At 41.5% G+C, this 15,537-nt stretch overlaps 3 protein-coding genes across 4 annotated transcripts in view; all 3 read right to left on the minus strand.

The window, feature by feature from the left end:
- Positions 1–900: 900 nt before the first annotated feature.
- LOC135948134 (tubulin polymerization-promoting protein homolog) lies at positions 901–1,505 on the minus strand. Its single transcript, XM_065497244.1, has 2 exons — positions 1,294–1,505; positions 901–1,194 (listed from the first exon to the last, which is right to left on the minus strand). The coding sequence occupies exons 1-2, from the start codon at positions 1,497–1,499 to the stop codon at positions 921–923; spliced, it is 480 nt and encodes a 159-aa protein (XP_065353316.1). The 5' UTR covers positions 1,500–1,505; the 3' UTR covers positions 901–920.
- A 489-nt stretch (positions 1,506–1,994) lies between these two features.
- LOC135947287 (adenylate kinase isoenzyme 5) lies at positions 1,995–7,855 on the minus strand. The gene is made up of 10 exons (XM_065496020.1): positions 7,798–7,855; positions 6,493–6,660; positions 6,331–6,441; positions 6,132–6,274; positions 4,879–5,061; positions 4,031–4,450; positions 3,053–3,166; positions 2,837–3,001; positions 2,616–2,783; positions 1,995–2,564 (listed from the first exon to the last, which is right to left on the minus strand). Exons 1-10 carry the CDS (start codon positions 7,817–7,819, stop codon positions 2,382–2,384), a joined length of 1,677 nt encoding a protein of 558 aa, XP_065352092.1. The 5' UTR covers positions 7,820–7,855; the 3' UTR covers positions 1,995–2,381.
- Positions 7,856–8,225: 370 nt separating this feature from the next.
- TTLL5 (Tubulin tyrosine ligase-like 5) overlaps positions 8,226–15,537 on the minus strand; it is a 31,508-nt gene continuing 24,196 nt past the window's right edge. For both annotated transcript variants that reach the window (XM_065486588.1, XM_065486580.1), the window contains exons 4-14: positions 15,188–15,294; positions 14,744–14,957; positions 14,429–14,685; positions 14,174–14,373; positions 13,878–14,116; positions 12,531–12,927; positions 12,350–12,440; positions 12,133–12,289; positions 11,905–12,071; positions 11,218–11,608; positions 8,226–10,207 (exon numbers count right to left, since the gene is read on the minus strand). In XM_065486588.1, coding sequence (XP_065342660.1) covers positions 9,824–10,207; positions 11,218–11,608; positions 11,905–12,071; positions 12,133–12,289; positions 12,350–12,440; positions 12,531–12,927; positions 13,878–14,116; positions 14,174–14,373; positions 14,429–14,685; positions 14,744–14,957; positions 15,188–15,294 — 2,604 coding nt within the window. In that variant the 3' untranslated portion in view covers positions 8,226–9,823. The remainder of the gene's footprint in view (positions 10,208–11,217; positions 11,609–11,904; positions 12,072–12,132; positions 12,290–12,349; positions 12,441–12,530; positions 12,928–13,877; positions 14,117–14,173; positions 14,374–14,428; positions 14,686–14,743; positions 14,958–15,187; positions 15,295–15,537) is intronic.

A 15,537-nucleotide genomic window follows, 5' to 3' on the forward strand; every position in this document is an offset into this window, starting at 1 on the left:
AACTGAGGCAGGGGCATGCGCCCCTTCCACCGCGCCAAACTGCTCTGTTTGCCCTCGGAAGCGAATAATCAGCAAATTGCCCGAGCGGTAATTTACTGCGATCGAGGTAAACATTCAAGAGCGAATATCGCGTGGTGCATTGTATTTGAAGATCAGTGGCAGGTTCAAGGCGGCCCCATGTTGCCTTTCAAGTTTCAAGCCACGGTTTAGTGATTTATTTAGTGAGTGTAATGTGAACAAAACTCGTTTTATATTCTCCACTGCGAACTCGTGAAACACGTTAACAATACCATTGCTGTTATATTGCTCCTAGAAGAATGGATATAGCCACCTGCACGATTGTGAGCTATAAAATAAATTCAAACTAGAATAGACTGTTACTCTGGTTGTTTCACCATTTTCCCTGCTTTGCTCTTGGATTGTAGGAGATTATAAATAGTAATTTTTTTACCATTTTAAATTAGAGCTTCACGTGCATTAAGAACATTTTGCACTGTTGACCGTAGCAAGTAATTCATTGAGTTGATTGCTTGTGAAACGTACTAAGCAACAAGTTTATCTCTGCAATGTGCAATAATGATATCAGGAACAAGGAACAGTTAAATTTCAGATTTTGCAAAAATTCTCGAAAATTTAAACGGCTCTTCTATGTCTTTTTGCTTGATTTCAATTCCTCTTGTTGCGGTCTATCCACCAGTGTACGAATTTTGAGCTCAATTTCCCTTCTGGAGAAATAAATCACGATTTCCAATTAGGAGAAAGCGCTCACTGCTTGATTAGCATGCAAACCTTTACTCTAAAAAATTTAATCGGCAACCTGGGAAATTTTTAGCTTTTTCCTAATTTCTATTGTATTAAAGGTCAATTTCTGTAAAGATTGTCTTTAATAATCTTAAATACTCTCGTCTTTAGTAAAATATTCAGTGCTTCTTATCGTAAGTGTCCTTTCCCTTGTAGTTGCCGACATAGCCAGTGTTTTCGCGAATGTCCTCGCGTCCCTGGCGGCCTCTTCCATGTCCATCAGCGTCGAAGCGCTCCCTGTGTGCCCCTGTGTACTGTGACGCGTCCGTCAAACGGTCGACGCCTCCAGTCTTGACAGCCTGGGTGGCGCCAGCAGTGCCTGGAGGGCCGCAGTCGACCAGTCGCTCTCTGATCTCGTCAGGGTCCATTTTATTCTTGAACTCCTCCAGGTACCTAGGAAAACACAGAATAAATAATTTTATAAACTCTCTTTGTGTGGAATAAGTCTATTTTTTGTCATAGAGGGGGAATTCAGGTGTTGATCTGATTTACCTGAGAAAGGTGGGGAAGTCCATCGTCTTAGACTTGAATTTGTTGAATGCGATTCCTGTGTCAGTGGTCGTGATTTTCTTTGCAATAACATTCGCCTGTTTGAACCACTTGTCCGCGTTCTTCAGCGTAATGGTTGAGCCATTGTTCTTGGAGTCCCCGAATTTGGCAAACAACGAAAACTGTTCCTGCAGCTGCGCCTCAGACATCTACTCACAGACATAAATATTTCGATTAATCGCTCTTCAATAAATAATCATGGCTATTCTTCCACCTTGTCTTGGGGGAACGAGAGAAACCACAAAATGCTGTTCAATTCGGCTGATTTCAATTTTCAGCGCAACAATGAAAGAAATTCAGTTAGATCGTTGAACAAAAGATAATTCTGTTGTGCATTGTTTTAATATGAAATATATTAAAGCCAGTAGGGAATATTTAAAAACAAATTTTGAAAATTTGTTCCCGTTTTTTTCATTCAAAGTCTAACAGGCTGGAAAAATTAAGAAATATCAAAAAAAAATTGGATAGCAAATTTAATTGATTTTAATAAAAAAAAAACATTTGAAACGACTGTTGTTGCGGCTGTGGAAATTGCAAAAGTATGAAGTTTGTTGCTGTTTTTTTCCAATGAATATACATTTCAGGCTAATTAGCTTCCATATTAAGAAAGTGTCTTAGGTCGTGTGATATCAGTAAAATATGGATTTCAAACAACATCAATATTTATTTTGATATTGAAAAGAAATGGTAATGCACTTACAAAGGATTTATAATCTAATTTGACACCTATGTATACAGCAGTATTTGGACATTTTACAAACATGAAGTCTTCAATAGGTAAAATATGGCAATCAGTGTTAACCCGAAATTATGTCATATACACATCAAACTTTAGAACAAATAATACGTTTCAATTATCAGCCAAAATTGAAGATATTTTTTTGCCATCATATCAGGTAATTTGATTTATTTGTATGTAATATGACTGCAGAAATTTTCACGAAGAAAACGCGACGATATCACAATTGAAAAAGCGACGAGGATGAAACAAAAACCACGTGACAGTTTCATCTTGAAAAGACGAATATTTCTCATGCAGCGCCAAATTCCTCCAACTCTGCGTACATTTTCCTGATCGAGTCCCTGGAAGGCCTGCGAGCGCCCAGAAGCCCCGCGTTGCTGAAAGCAGCTGACATCGTTTCGTTTCTAATGGCGCCGTTCGCTTGAACAGGACGCGTCAAGTCCGTTCTTGGGTTGAGATCTTGCAGAAGCGCCTTTAACACAATCATCATTGTTCACATCTCAGAAAGAGACAAATTGCGGACCTGGTGAAATTCTGCACCCGTGGTCGCCGGCAAAAACTCTGTTCCTGTCCCAAGTGCTGCGTTTGGCGCTCCGTTCACATTTTCGCCAGCCTCTGCCTTGCTCATCAAACCGGCAAGGATGGCACTGAAGTCCTCCAGCACGGCAGCACTGTCCGTATCCCCGTCAACCTGGACATTAAATTGTTTTAAGATTTCGTGTTTGAATTATAAAATGGTCTTACGATGGTGAGTCGGCCCTCCTGGTCTAGTTTCTTGAGCAGCGGCAGCGTGAGTTCCCTGAAGAGTTCAAGTCTCCTCCTGAAGGCAGTCACCGAGTCGTCCAGTCGACCGCGACCCAGCTGTAGTTTTGAGCAGTCCAGCAAAACTGCTGCAGGCCTTTGGTTGAACTGAAAATTCACAGTTTATTTTATTCCAAATATCATTAAACAGTCACTGACCTTGTTTTCAAAAGCTTTGAGCTGCTGCAAATCCCTGGGGAATCCTGCGATTAGCAAGCCACGCGCTCCCGCTTGAATCGACATTTGATCGCCTAAAACGCCCAGCACCGTATTCTGCAAAAACATAATCCTGTTTTATTTTATTTGTCTGATATAAGTTTAAAGAAAATCGAAACATCGCTAAATATAAAAATTGATTCAAAAACTTTACAAACTTCATAATACCAATTTTTTGGACAAAATCTTTCAATTTTTTATTATATTTCCTAATAAAAAATGTAATGATTTGTTTTGGTAATAAAAACTAAATAAATAAAATCCTTAGCGGTTGTGGATATACCTTAGAGCAATTTATTTATTTATTTTTTAAAATAAATTTTAAAGGAATCTCTTATGAAATTACTAGTACTTTAGTTTTTATTTAATAATTATAAGAAAATAATATGTTAACCAAATTCACAATTTGCGAAAGCCCTGCTTAGCGTTTTAAGCCGCCAACAGATTCCGATTTTAGGGAACTTCTAATGCAATTTAGGACTCAGTGGCCCTTGAGTGGGCTGGGTCCCTGTGCGGCCTGGTGCGCCCATGTTATCCGTTCGCGGTGTTATTGGGACCCGGGTTTCAGCATTCGTGCTAGTGCAGTGCGCGCCCTTCCCGGTCCTCGGACAGGGATAAAAAAGAGCAAAAAAAACCCCTTAGAATGTTTTTTTTCGATGAGCTTAATACCAAAATCAGTTCAGCCAATCACCGAAGAAACGTGAAAAACAACTTATTGAAATAAACAACGAAATAAAAAATATTTCCCGACGATTCTACGGTGATTGGATGGGTAGCAAATTAAAAAATATTTAAATCCCAGCGGAAGTGCCTTAAATTGAAAGTAACCGCTGGCGCCATCTATTGGCGGCTTCGAACACTAAGGGGCTTTTGCAAATTTAAGTGATTATTTATATTTTTAAATCGTCAATTAAAACGCACCTGAGCAGCCATTTCTCCCCTGGCAATGCTACCCCTGAGCTGCTGCTGAGCAGGGTTGGCGGGGGCTGCAGCGTCCCCCGCAACGACCCTGAGCTGGCGACCGACGCTGATGAGGCCCCAGCCCGGCGTCCTGCGCAAGGCCCGCTGGCAGAGGGCCGTTTTGTTGCTGCCCGGCCCTCCGATGACGAAGATGGTGGGTGGCGTGTCGGCGATGATCTGCGTCACCTGCGGGGCCGAGTGGTCGGGGAAGGTGACGGGTGGGCCCGTCAGGGCCAAGGGGCCCAGCGTGGGGGTCTCGATCACGGCGGCCACCCTGGACTCGGTCACTTGGACTGACTGCGTGTTTTTTGGCGTCAGCAGCTGCATCACCGTTTCTTTGAAATCGCGATACACCTCCTCAGGGTTACGCTCGCCGTCGACCTTGGGAAAAAGCGGAAAAAGAGTTGTATAGTTATAGAATAATCAAAAGGAAGGTTTTTGGTTTGAAATTAAAAGTTTGCTGATGCCCCTATTGACATCAGAAGTGCATCTTTAAAAGGTAAATTTATTTAAAATTCTTTATGCCCATCAAGCTCTCTGGAAGAAATAAAATCTCGACATTGTTTTCAATTTTACTGTCACGAGAGTGTACAACAGCCCCATGAACTAGGGCTTCAGTTATAGGTAATAAATTGGCGCTATTTTCAACGAGAAAAGACATTGTTCTGCAACGGAATATTCTTAGAGTGGCTTCTTCAATTGAATTCCTTTTATTTTCAACGATTTAAAAATTATATAATTAATACGGCTCATGGGGAAAAAAGGTGAAATATTTCTTCTTAAGAGTTTTATTTCCATGAAATACTTACAACAAGGAGATGACCTCTCTGGTCAAGGTAATCTGCGACGGGCATGACACTGCGGTAGAAGTTTCGCAACTCCATCGTGGCCAGGGACAGAACAACGTGGCCTAGCTTTGCTCCATACTCAACCTGACGAGCCAGGACCTTTTGCCGCCAGCTGAGTAAAACGGCGCCGTTCAGAACCTGGATCTGGATGCAAATACATTTTTCAAGACTTGAAGACAAAACAGCTTTTAGTTGAAACAAATTTTGAGCATTTCAAATTCCAGAGAGGTGAAGGCCAGTTGACATTATTAATCAATATAATAAAGCCAATCCGGTCTAAGAAGTGTGATGCAATAAAAATAACAAATCGACCTTTTGATTCAAAGAAAGAGGCCAAGTTTGACAAAAGGAATCAGGTCAAACGCCAGCACCCCCTTTTGTGTTTTACTAATTCATCAAACGCGGCAGTGCCAACAGTCAATATGCCACTTTCCTGTCTGCTGCCGCAAGAATAAAGGATCACCTCCCCAACCTCCAACGCGAATTGAAAAAGACATAATTTCGTTATAATCGTGATTAATAATATTCGACGTGAAGAGCGCGGTAATCGTCTGGGAAATAGCTATGCGAGGCCTGACGGACAGGAGAGTGCGTGTCGCCAGGAAACGTGGCAAAACAAATCGATTTTGCAATTCGCGCGCGCCGAACTAACGCTTCAATTCGTTGAGCGTTGCATTGTGTGTCCATTTCGGAAAAGTGCGACACCAAGGGCAAAAAACAAGCCTTGACCTCCCAGTGCAAATAGTGAATTATCTAATCTTCAAAGGAAGACAGAAAGGAAAATAGGAGGCCAATCCTACATTTAAAGTGGACAAAATCGATGCCATCGATCAAATCATCATATATTTTTGTTCAAACGTCAGGAATTTTTCAGCACTAAAATTTCAATGAGACATTATTAAAATAGAGTTCTACAGGCCATCAATTAAAATCATTTCGCAGTTAGACAATAGCAAGTAGTAGTAGTAGTTCATTGCGTTTAATGTCTGTGCAATTTAGTAACAGCTAAATTTCAGATTTTGTTCAATTTCTCACAAAATAAAACAGGGTTTCAATGCTTTTTCAGATTGATTTCGATTCCACTCGGGACGGAAAGGCGTTTTACGAACATTATATGGCGAATAGCCATTATAAAGTGAATTTTATATTATATTAAATCCCCTAATAAGACCCGTTTTAGTTATTTTTTAAAGTTTAAAAGAAAAATAACTGACCTTATCCGTGTACTCGGCCATGTCCCGCATGCTCCTCGGGAACCCGGACACCAGGTAAACTTTGGCACTGGCCGCCATCTTCATCTCAAGCATCAGCACCTCGGTCACAGCCGTGCTTGGAAGTTGACTGAAGTCGGTCATTTCTGGAGAAAAACCTTTGATACAGCAGGCGCTGCGTATTTATTTTAGTTAAATTTACCGTTGCCGACGGCGAACTGTTGGAGCAAATCAGTCATGTTTATGTGGACGAAACCACGTTTTTCCGACGCCAGAGCATCACAGTGCGTCACTTTTCCGCTCCCAGGCCCGCCTGAAATGCACAATTTGGTGTCACTACGAAGGATGGAGATGTGAGAGTTACCCAGGATAAAAATGACTGGCACGCTTGGTGGCTCGAATTTAATGGCCGTATTTGGTCCCTGTCTGATGGTGCGTCTGCTGATGAAGCGCGGCTCGTCCTCCTCTTCGTCCTCCTCGGCCATCCCTCTCCGGCGCTCCTCGAACGACGTCTCAGAGCCTGGACGCGGCTCTGAAAAAATTTAACGGAAAAGAGACTGCAGAACGTTCGAGAAAAATATTTAGGGGAGCAGGCTGAATAATTCAGGAAATTTGGGTGCAATACACGATTGAGGAGGGAAAATTCGATGTCAACATGAAAGAGTCTCTTTTGATAAATAATTTAGTAGGCCTCAAGGTGAACAACCCGGCTCGTCATCGTCTTTGGATAGCGCAACTCTAATTTGATGGGCCACTCCTGCGTAGGTAAACAATGGAGAAAGGTGGCACAAGCGGTTTTTGTGAAAGCTTCACACTCTCCGCCTCCCGGAATTTATTTATCGAACCATCATTGCGCTTTTCAATCGATAAAAAATACTTTGATGCCAACTTATTTTCTTTCCTTCGACTGTCGCTTGACCTTATTACGACATAATTATATTATTCTGAAAAAAATGTCATTTGAGGCTTGTTGATACAGTATCTATATTATTTTTCAAAAAAGAGGCTGTTCATTTAAAATTCATAAGATTCGGACAAATTGCACACCTTTCATCCCAGTTAATTCATGTTTTTAAGTATATCAAAGGAATAATCTAAAAATTTTAAAATTGTCTTCTTAACTTTTGATCAAATTGATTTATTTTGGTGCTTTGTGAATTTTTCGTTATCGATCCTGGTCCATGCTATCTTAAGTTTCAGAGTTCAAACGTTCAAATGTGACAACTTGATGAGGCTTGTACTGCGAGCTCGTTACTTTTCGTTCGGAACGACTTTTATTATTTAACAATCGGATCTACAGAGGATTAAGTTGAGCTGACTGTATCTCAAAAAGTTTTTATTTCAATGATGCAGTTGAGTTGATTAAAATGGAGTGACACTTTCTATTAAATTTTATGTTCAACTTGCACACCAAGAGAAAAAACAATATCAATGTATAATTTATAGTTTTTAAAATCAATTATTCGCCTATAAAACAGTAAAACAAGCTCTCTGGCAAGCTTATCAATTTTTTCTTTTAAAATTTGAATGTCCTGCTCAAAGCCTGCCAAAATCACGATGCAACCCGCGTCACTGTCGTGCTCAACAAGTAGCCTAACCTCGGACCAAAAATAATTAAACACCCCGGCCGCGACGCGAATGGTGGTCAAAGTAAGGAAATGGGACGTACCTGTGTCGAGGCAAATGCCCATAACAGCGGGTCATGCCCGCCAGGTGGAGCGCCGAGGTGCGAGTGCGCGGCTTGACTCGCGGCTGAAGGTCCGCGTGTGTCCCATCGCGCCGCGCATGCCGATCGAGTATTTGCAAAATGCATAATTGATGACATCGAGAGCCGGCCTCACTTGTCAAACAAACCCTCTCGCCGCCCTTTCTGACACCTATAATTGCAATGTGCAATTATATTATGCGGCGAAAATTGATGGGCCTTTTTATTCAGACTCACCTTCCGCTTCACCAAAAATTACACTTAATTGTTTCTTCAAGGTTAAAGTTAGATAGATCCAATAGTGGCACTTAAAACCATTTTGTGGCATTGAGAATTTTTTTCGGTATAGCTTACAATATAAAAGTGTTTGGGATTTTATTGAAAAAATTACGTTTTTAGGATTTTTCATCCATTTTTTATTTTCAACTTTGGCTTGAGGATTTTATACATAGAAGATGATTTGTGGAGTTACAAATCGGTTTAAAGTTGAAACCGTCGTGGATGGCAGAGTAGTATTTTTTTTTTAGATAAGTTTTGTAAGTACAATACACGAGAATGTTTTTTTTTTCAATTTTTTCGAAGATACAGAAGTGAGTTGTTAAAATGGATAGCACGGTGGGAGGATTACACAGAAGAAAGCTCTTTCATTTAAGCATTTGATTCAATGTGAAAGGCATGTTGATTTTTGCAAAAAAGGAGCTGTCAAAACGAAGCAAATTGTGTGTATAATTATTTTAAGGCTCGTCGTCCCCTCGTGAGGAAAAATACTGACACAAACCCGAATCCCAGTTAGTGCTGCTCCACACGAAACATGTAATAGTTATGCTTGTTTGCGGTGCTCTCTTTATCGATATATTCTCAAGAAAAATACCTTTTCCCTAATCATACGCACGCAATATGCGTTACAATTCATTCTGTTGTGTGCATTTTTGTGATAATACATATTTTACGCGCATATAATTAATTTTATTCTAATATTATATCATTTGCCAGAGCTGCTTGTGTTTTCTGCGCTAATAAAATGGCCTCGCCGAAGGCGAGTGATCACAGGCCCAATCTCCATGTCAACTAATCCAATCCGTTCTCACCACAAAAGTACATATATTAATTACAAATCTGCAACTATATGGCAGCACATCTTAATCACAAAACGTGTGTGGTTCATACACATAAATAATGCTTTCCTCACAGGTAAAAAGGTGTTTTATTGTGGTGGCACATTATATTCTTATTCAAATGGATAAAATATCTGAAACTCAGAAAAAATAACGAAAACAAAATAAGGTACTCTTAAATGCTGCTTAAGTTGATGATATATTTTTAAATATTCTTCACGTTAATCAACATAGATCACAAACAAAAGGAAAAGACGTTTCATTGAACATAAAAGGTGAAGGTGGTTTGGTAGCTGCGCCCTCTTGCTTGCCATTGTGTATCATTTTTCTCCTGCTTTCAATGTACTCTACAAAATGTAACACAGAGACAGAAACTATTCTTACAAAGACACACTAACTTGCAAAACCGATTTACCAATATTTGAGCTTCATCAGTCAATCCAGTTTCTGTCTCAAAAGCGGCGATTTTTTTAATTTATTTCGATTTGTGACAAAAGGCAATATTGTTGTTAGTGCAATAGTACCAACTATTGCTCTCTTACTCAATTAAGACCAGTATCATCACAATATTTTTCAATCAAGAGTGCACTCCTCAGTGTGCGACAATGTGAAGTATTCTCTAGCCTCTACCAATGGGAAGATCAAAAGAAATTTATTGGCAGTAAAAACAAATATGTGCAGGGTTGCCAGGGCCAGTATTAGAACAGATAAAGGAATTACAAGGTTGCAAAATGTAGCCGGAGCAAAGCTGAGAGCTTAATAGTTACATATTTTACTGTTTGATTAGTCCTGAAGACAAACACACACAACCTTGAGTATCACAACAATAGAAATGAAAAGGAACTGGCCGGCTGGCAACCCTGTGAGCAGGACTGCTAGTCTCGCCTGAGCGGCTGGAGCAGCCTGCGAACGACCGCCTCCTCCTCCTCCTTGGTTTTGAAGGCTCCAGCGAGCCGTGGCAGCGACCTGTGGCCGCTGGGGAAGGGCAGCGACTTCCCCTTAGGCGGGGCACCGCCCACCAGACTCTCATCCCTGATGCTGTCGCCGGACAAGGAGCGTCGGTTGCGCGGCGAACTCTGCTTTTTGCTCCTGACAAATTCGATCCTGATGCTGCGGTCCCTGCTGAGGCGCTCTTTCGCCCCCTTTGCCTCCAGGCTCAGGATGTTGATGTCGTCTTCGGTGGCCATTCGCTGCGCTCTCTTGTACGCACCCTCCTGAAGGCTGATGCTCTTCCGCATGCCAAACACCTGCTGCCTTATCTGTGGATTTTTGGTTGGAAACAAATCAATTTGTGTTACTGGATTAATTTTGCAAAATTCGGAGACAATTTTAATTATTTTCATTTAATATAAAAAAGACGATTGCAGCGTTTTTCTTTTTTTAATTTTGCCAGAAGGTGAGAGATTTAACTATGGCGTCAGGGTAGCCCTTGAGCGATAGATATATTTAAATCCACATTTGTAGGCACTTAACCGACGCCAGCGTTTGATCTGCGAGATTGTCACACTGTTGGATCGGCAAAGTCGTAAGCTTTAAGAATAAGTTCAATTCAAACCTCAGGAAACGCCCTGATGTGCCCATAATCGCGTTCCTGGGCACACTATTGACTTCCAAAGGGTTGAATTACACATACTACTGAAACTCTCGACTTAGCTGATTCAAAGGTGAGCATATCTTGCTGATCGAACCAATACAGAGCCCGACAGCGTTGGTAAAGTGGCAACATTAATTAATTTAATTATATTGATCACTTGAGGACTACCCTAACGCCAGGGTTCGATTCAAAACCTGTTCTGGTGTTTTTTTCTCACCTCAGGGATGACCCCAACATGTTCTACCAGCAATAAATTGATCAATCAAGCAATTTTGATTTTTCAGATTTTTTTAACTTATTAACCGTCCATATCACAAAATAAAAATATCACCCTCTTGAAATATTCTACACATGTTACAAACACTTGGAGCAACATTTATGTCAGACTAAGAAAAAACAAGAATTAATGCCGTTTTAGAGATATCAGAAATAAAAATATTTAAATTTTGATTTTTTTTAAAAAATGTGGTTCAAGTTTAAGAATTGCAAGCTGCCTGATTGTGTATCTTTTGGCACAAAGTTTAACGTTGAAGCATCATTAGAACTAAAGACATTCTCATTTTTCTGAAATAAACGGCGTTATTTTGAAATCTCTTTTTCACTCTTAAGAACATACCAAAAAATCAGGACGGTGTTATCTTGTGGAAAAACCCATGACGTAAAATCGTGGTATACCTGCTCGTCTTCCTGCTTTGGCAGCACATTGGCACCAATTGTGATGATCTTCTTTGGCAGCTCGACCTTGGTATCGCCAGGCTTGCTCTTTTCTTCAATGTCTGGTGTCTGGCTGTCGAGGCTGCGTGACTTGACCTGTGGCGGTCTTTGGTGGCCGCTGGGCGATGGTCGGCGGGCCACTTGCAGTTTCGGTAGGGTTGCGGTCGGTTTGATAGACTTGTGACTGCGCACACACTCGCAGTCAGACGCGTTGGACATGTCGGGCAGCGATCTCAGAAGACCCACTGACCTCAGGTCGGCCACTGGCTGCGTTCCGCATCGCCCGAGGTAAATGTGCGCGCATTTGTACAGCCGAGTCTGCAGGGTCAGCACCTCTTCCAGCTCAGGTTCACTGATGACAGAGGACAAATCACAAGGTTAAATAGGACGTTGTAACTATCTTTTAAAAAAATAAAGATTAATAAAATTAGAATTAGTTCCTTGACGTTTTAATGATTTTAAATTTGAATTTACCCAATAAAAAATTATAAGAGACATGCCTCTTTAATAAACCCTTTTTTCACAAAACAAAGGAAAATCTAATGAAGGTTACAACGTAAGTAATTGCAAATGACAAACATTTATACACAAAACTACTATTCCATTTTTTTTTTATTTTTACGTTTTAAAAAGCAATAGAAATCGTACTTAGCGACTGCCAAAAATCTTTGGAAGAGTTGAGAGGGCACATTGCTGGGCCCCTCTGCAACATCAGCGTAGAGATCGGTCTCTCGGTTGTATAAATAAATGAAGTCATTGAGCTGCTTGGCTATCACAGCAACACGGTCCTTGCCTGCCAACTTCCGACTAGGAACCTGAAAATGAGCCGCCCCATTGAAAAATCGTTCTCTTTGGATCAATAAAAATGCACAGCACCTTTACAAAGTATGGAGTTCTCAGGTTTGAGGATGCTTTTTGTAAGAACCTGAGAATAAGTTCAGCGTGAGTCTCGCAGGAAGAGAAGGTGGGGCCTGCGAGCCGCCGCAAAATTGTCGCCAGGTACAATCCAAACGCTCGACGAGACTGACTTTGACTACAATCGCAAGATAAAAACTTGGAATTCGCAAAGAAACAAATTTCCATTGCTTCTCACTTTAAGCAGTTTCCGTTCTCAAGAGATTGCCGAACTTGCTCTCTCAGAGCGCTCACTTGTTGGGCGTCCTCGGCCGACTCCAGGCCAACACCTTCAATTGAGCATATTAAAATAGTCACGATTTAATTCTCAAAAGCCTGATATTGTCGGGTCAGAAAAAAATTTGACATTTAAAACAAACCTTTGTCGCCGTCAAGCATGAACGCCGCCCTGTGTCCCCTGAGGAGGGCCCGCTCATACCTGCTGAGGCGGTCCACCTTGGGGGTGCTGGTGCTTTGGTCAGGGAAAAGGTGGCGCTGCAGCAGCAAGTTCAGATTGTGCACGGCGCCGAAAGGGATGGAGCTGAGGGGGGAAGGGGTGCAAGGTACGCCGGTCGTGGGATCAAGGAAGGCGCTGTACCGCCGCCAGCTCTCAGAAGAGGGGAAAATGCGGACGAAACCACCGCGCCTCTCAAACTCTGCCTTGACGCTGCGGACGAGCCGAGATTCTTCTGGAGTGAGGCTCGGCGTGCTTGCACTCAATCGACCAGAGGCGCCTTTGGACTTTGGCAGCGTGTCTGCAGATTGTACGCGGCGGCACTGCAAACAAATTGTTTCAAACGTCATATTAATATATTTTAGATTTTCTTAGAAATAAACAGGTTCATATAATGTACAGATTTTACCTCACAAATTAAAAGTGGAGTTGTGTCAGGGTTTAACCCTGACGATAGGCAGCAATCAATACAAGCTATTAGTAGCAAGATATACCACGAAAACCTCAGAAAGATGAGAGCGAGATTGCAAATATTCACTAAAACAGCGTTAGCGATTTTGTTAATGTCTCGCAACCCACGTACATTATTGATTTGTAAAATTAATAATCCAAAACTTCATAGAAAACTATGGAAACATCAAAATAAACTCTAAAAGGTAGTATTTATAGCATGAATCATATTTTCTTGCAGCTAAAGCCAAAGCCACTTCTCCAATATTTTTTTAACAGAGCCAAGTAGAAATATAATTTTATCCTGAGATTCCCAGCAAACAACCATAAGGGAATATATTTTATTTTGTAAAGATATTTTATTTTGTAAAGATGCTCAGCCGCTATTGACTTGAAAAGAGAAATGTTAAGCCCAGTGCAAGGAAAAACGATATTATGTGTGGCCTGTGCCGCGCATCTATTGTTATATTCACGCACAACATCGACCCTTCTGGAAGCAATAAGTTTAAAACATCTTCGCGCACAAAAGGAGAAAATTTTAACAATAAACAGTAAACAGCGTGAAAGAAATGTCCTAATCCCCTAAGTGACAAAATGTGAAGCAATAAATAACTGCGTTTTTTTCTTGTCAAAAGTTTAATCCCTTACATTCACGTAACACAGCGTAAAAGGTAATAATGCATGAAAAAAAATGTTTGGAATTATACATTTCGACAGTTGAGTTCGAACATTTTGATCTTAATAATTCCTTTTCTATAAAGTTTACGATCAAATTCAAGCCTCTTCTATATTTAAAAAAAAACAATAATAATAAAAGACTTACATTGTTCAGCTTCTTAAGAAAATCCTGAGAGTAGGAAGTTGTTTTGTTGGTGCCTTCGTTTGCACGTCGCAGCATTGGATCAACAGCAGGTACGCCTATAAGGGTGAGTAGATCAGAGAGCATGGCTGACTTGACCCTGACGTCAAGAGGAGAGTCACAGCCCAGGGACGGCGAGAGGTTCACTTCCAACAGCCAAGGCTTCAGAGCCGTGTCAATCAAAATGTCAAACCCGTACAACTCTGCGGAGCAAACAATAAATATTGCCTGTGATTTGTAAATACCTTGGATTTTTTTACCAAAACAGTTGTGGGTATGTGGAACAAAAAGCTTGCAAGCTGCCACAATGGGGGGAGCAGAGGAAAACACAGCCTTCACGATGAGCTCTTCGATGCGCTGCATGAGGAGAGCCGTGTCGTGGCCTTGACTTTTTAGGTGACGCAGAAGGGCACTCAGGGTCCATTTGTGGCCTACGTCCTCGGCCAAAGGATCGTCACTCCTGTTACAAATAAATATTACGTTTTGAGCAATTTCGCAGTGTGTGCTTGACTCACTTTATGTAGTCAGAGTGGTACTTGTTTATCGAGTAGTTGCAGAGGTGCATACAGGGGTTCCACAGGTGTTTTCCAGACGTGTCGTACTTGACGGTGGCGAAGCGGACCAAGCCCTCCTCGTACAGGTAGATAAGCATTGGGTCGTAAGAAGTCACGACCACATACAGCCTCAGGTCGCATTTGTGGCCGTCGACCAGCAGCGGATTGTCAATGTACTTGGCCACGATCAGACTCTCCTCCAGAGGCACTTGTTCAGGCTGCAGTTGGCAATTTCCAATCAAAAACACGATTTTTAAGTTATAATGCGTGACTCACGCTGCTGACGATAAAGATGCCCCTGCCTCTGGAGGACGCAACCGGCTTGACAATCCAAGGTCCGCGCTGGCGGTAATGGGCGGAGCACAGGTCCCTGAAGTCGGTGGGCATGACGAACGTCTGCGGAATGAAGTCAAAGTTCTTGAGGCCCTTCAGGTGCTGCATTTTCTCAATGTTCTTGTACAGTCTGTCCTTCCGGGTCAACTCATAGGATCTGCGGAACACATAATGTTAAATTAAAAATCCTTCTTAGTGTAGCATTGATGATTAATTTCGGATTTTGCACATGGATATGACTGATTGTTTCGTTCTCGTGAACGAGAAGGCCAGCAAGGTTGACATTGCGTGCGTGCGCGCGAGGAAAACTTGAAGTGTCAGCGAATGACAAGTTGGTGCATTTTGGCAGCAAGAAAAGCAGCGCGAATCCAGTTACAGTAAACGCACCTTGGGAAGTGGTTGACCCTTTGATACGGCGTCAGGGCCCGCAGCAGATGTGGCTTTGGGTGTATGCCAGTCCACAGTAGATTGAAGTCAGGAATATTTTGGTGTACCTGAAATACCAATCACTCTCCATTACCAATAGTGATAAAATAATTGTTTATAAATATATTTAAGCCTGAGACAATTACTAAAAAATTAAAAATCAATATTTTTGGGTCGATCGCGTAAAAATATAAAACAAAAAATATATTTGAAACGATAGAGAAGATGTACTTCCTCTCCTGCACTCGATAAACTTGACAAGATACGCTATAAACACAATCGTTTCTGCAAACATGTCGTGCAGTTTATGC

The sequence above is a fragment of the Cloeon dipterum genome, chromosome 1, assembly GCF_949628265.1.
Source record: "Cloeon dipterum chromosome 1, ieCloDipt1.1, whole genome shotgun sequence".
Classification (NCBI taxonomy): domain Eukaryota; kingdom Metazoa; phylum Arthropoda; class Insecta; order Ephemeroptera; family Baetidae; genus Cloeon; species Cloeon dipterum.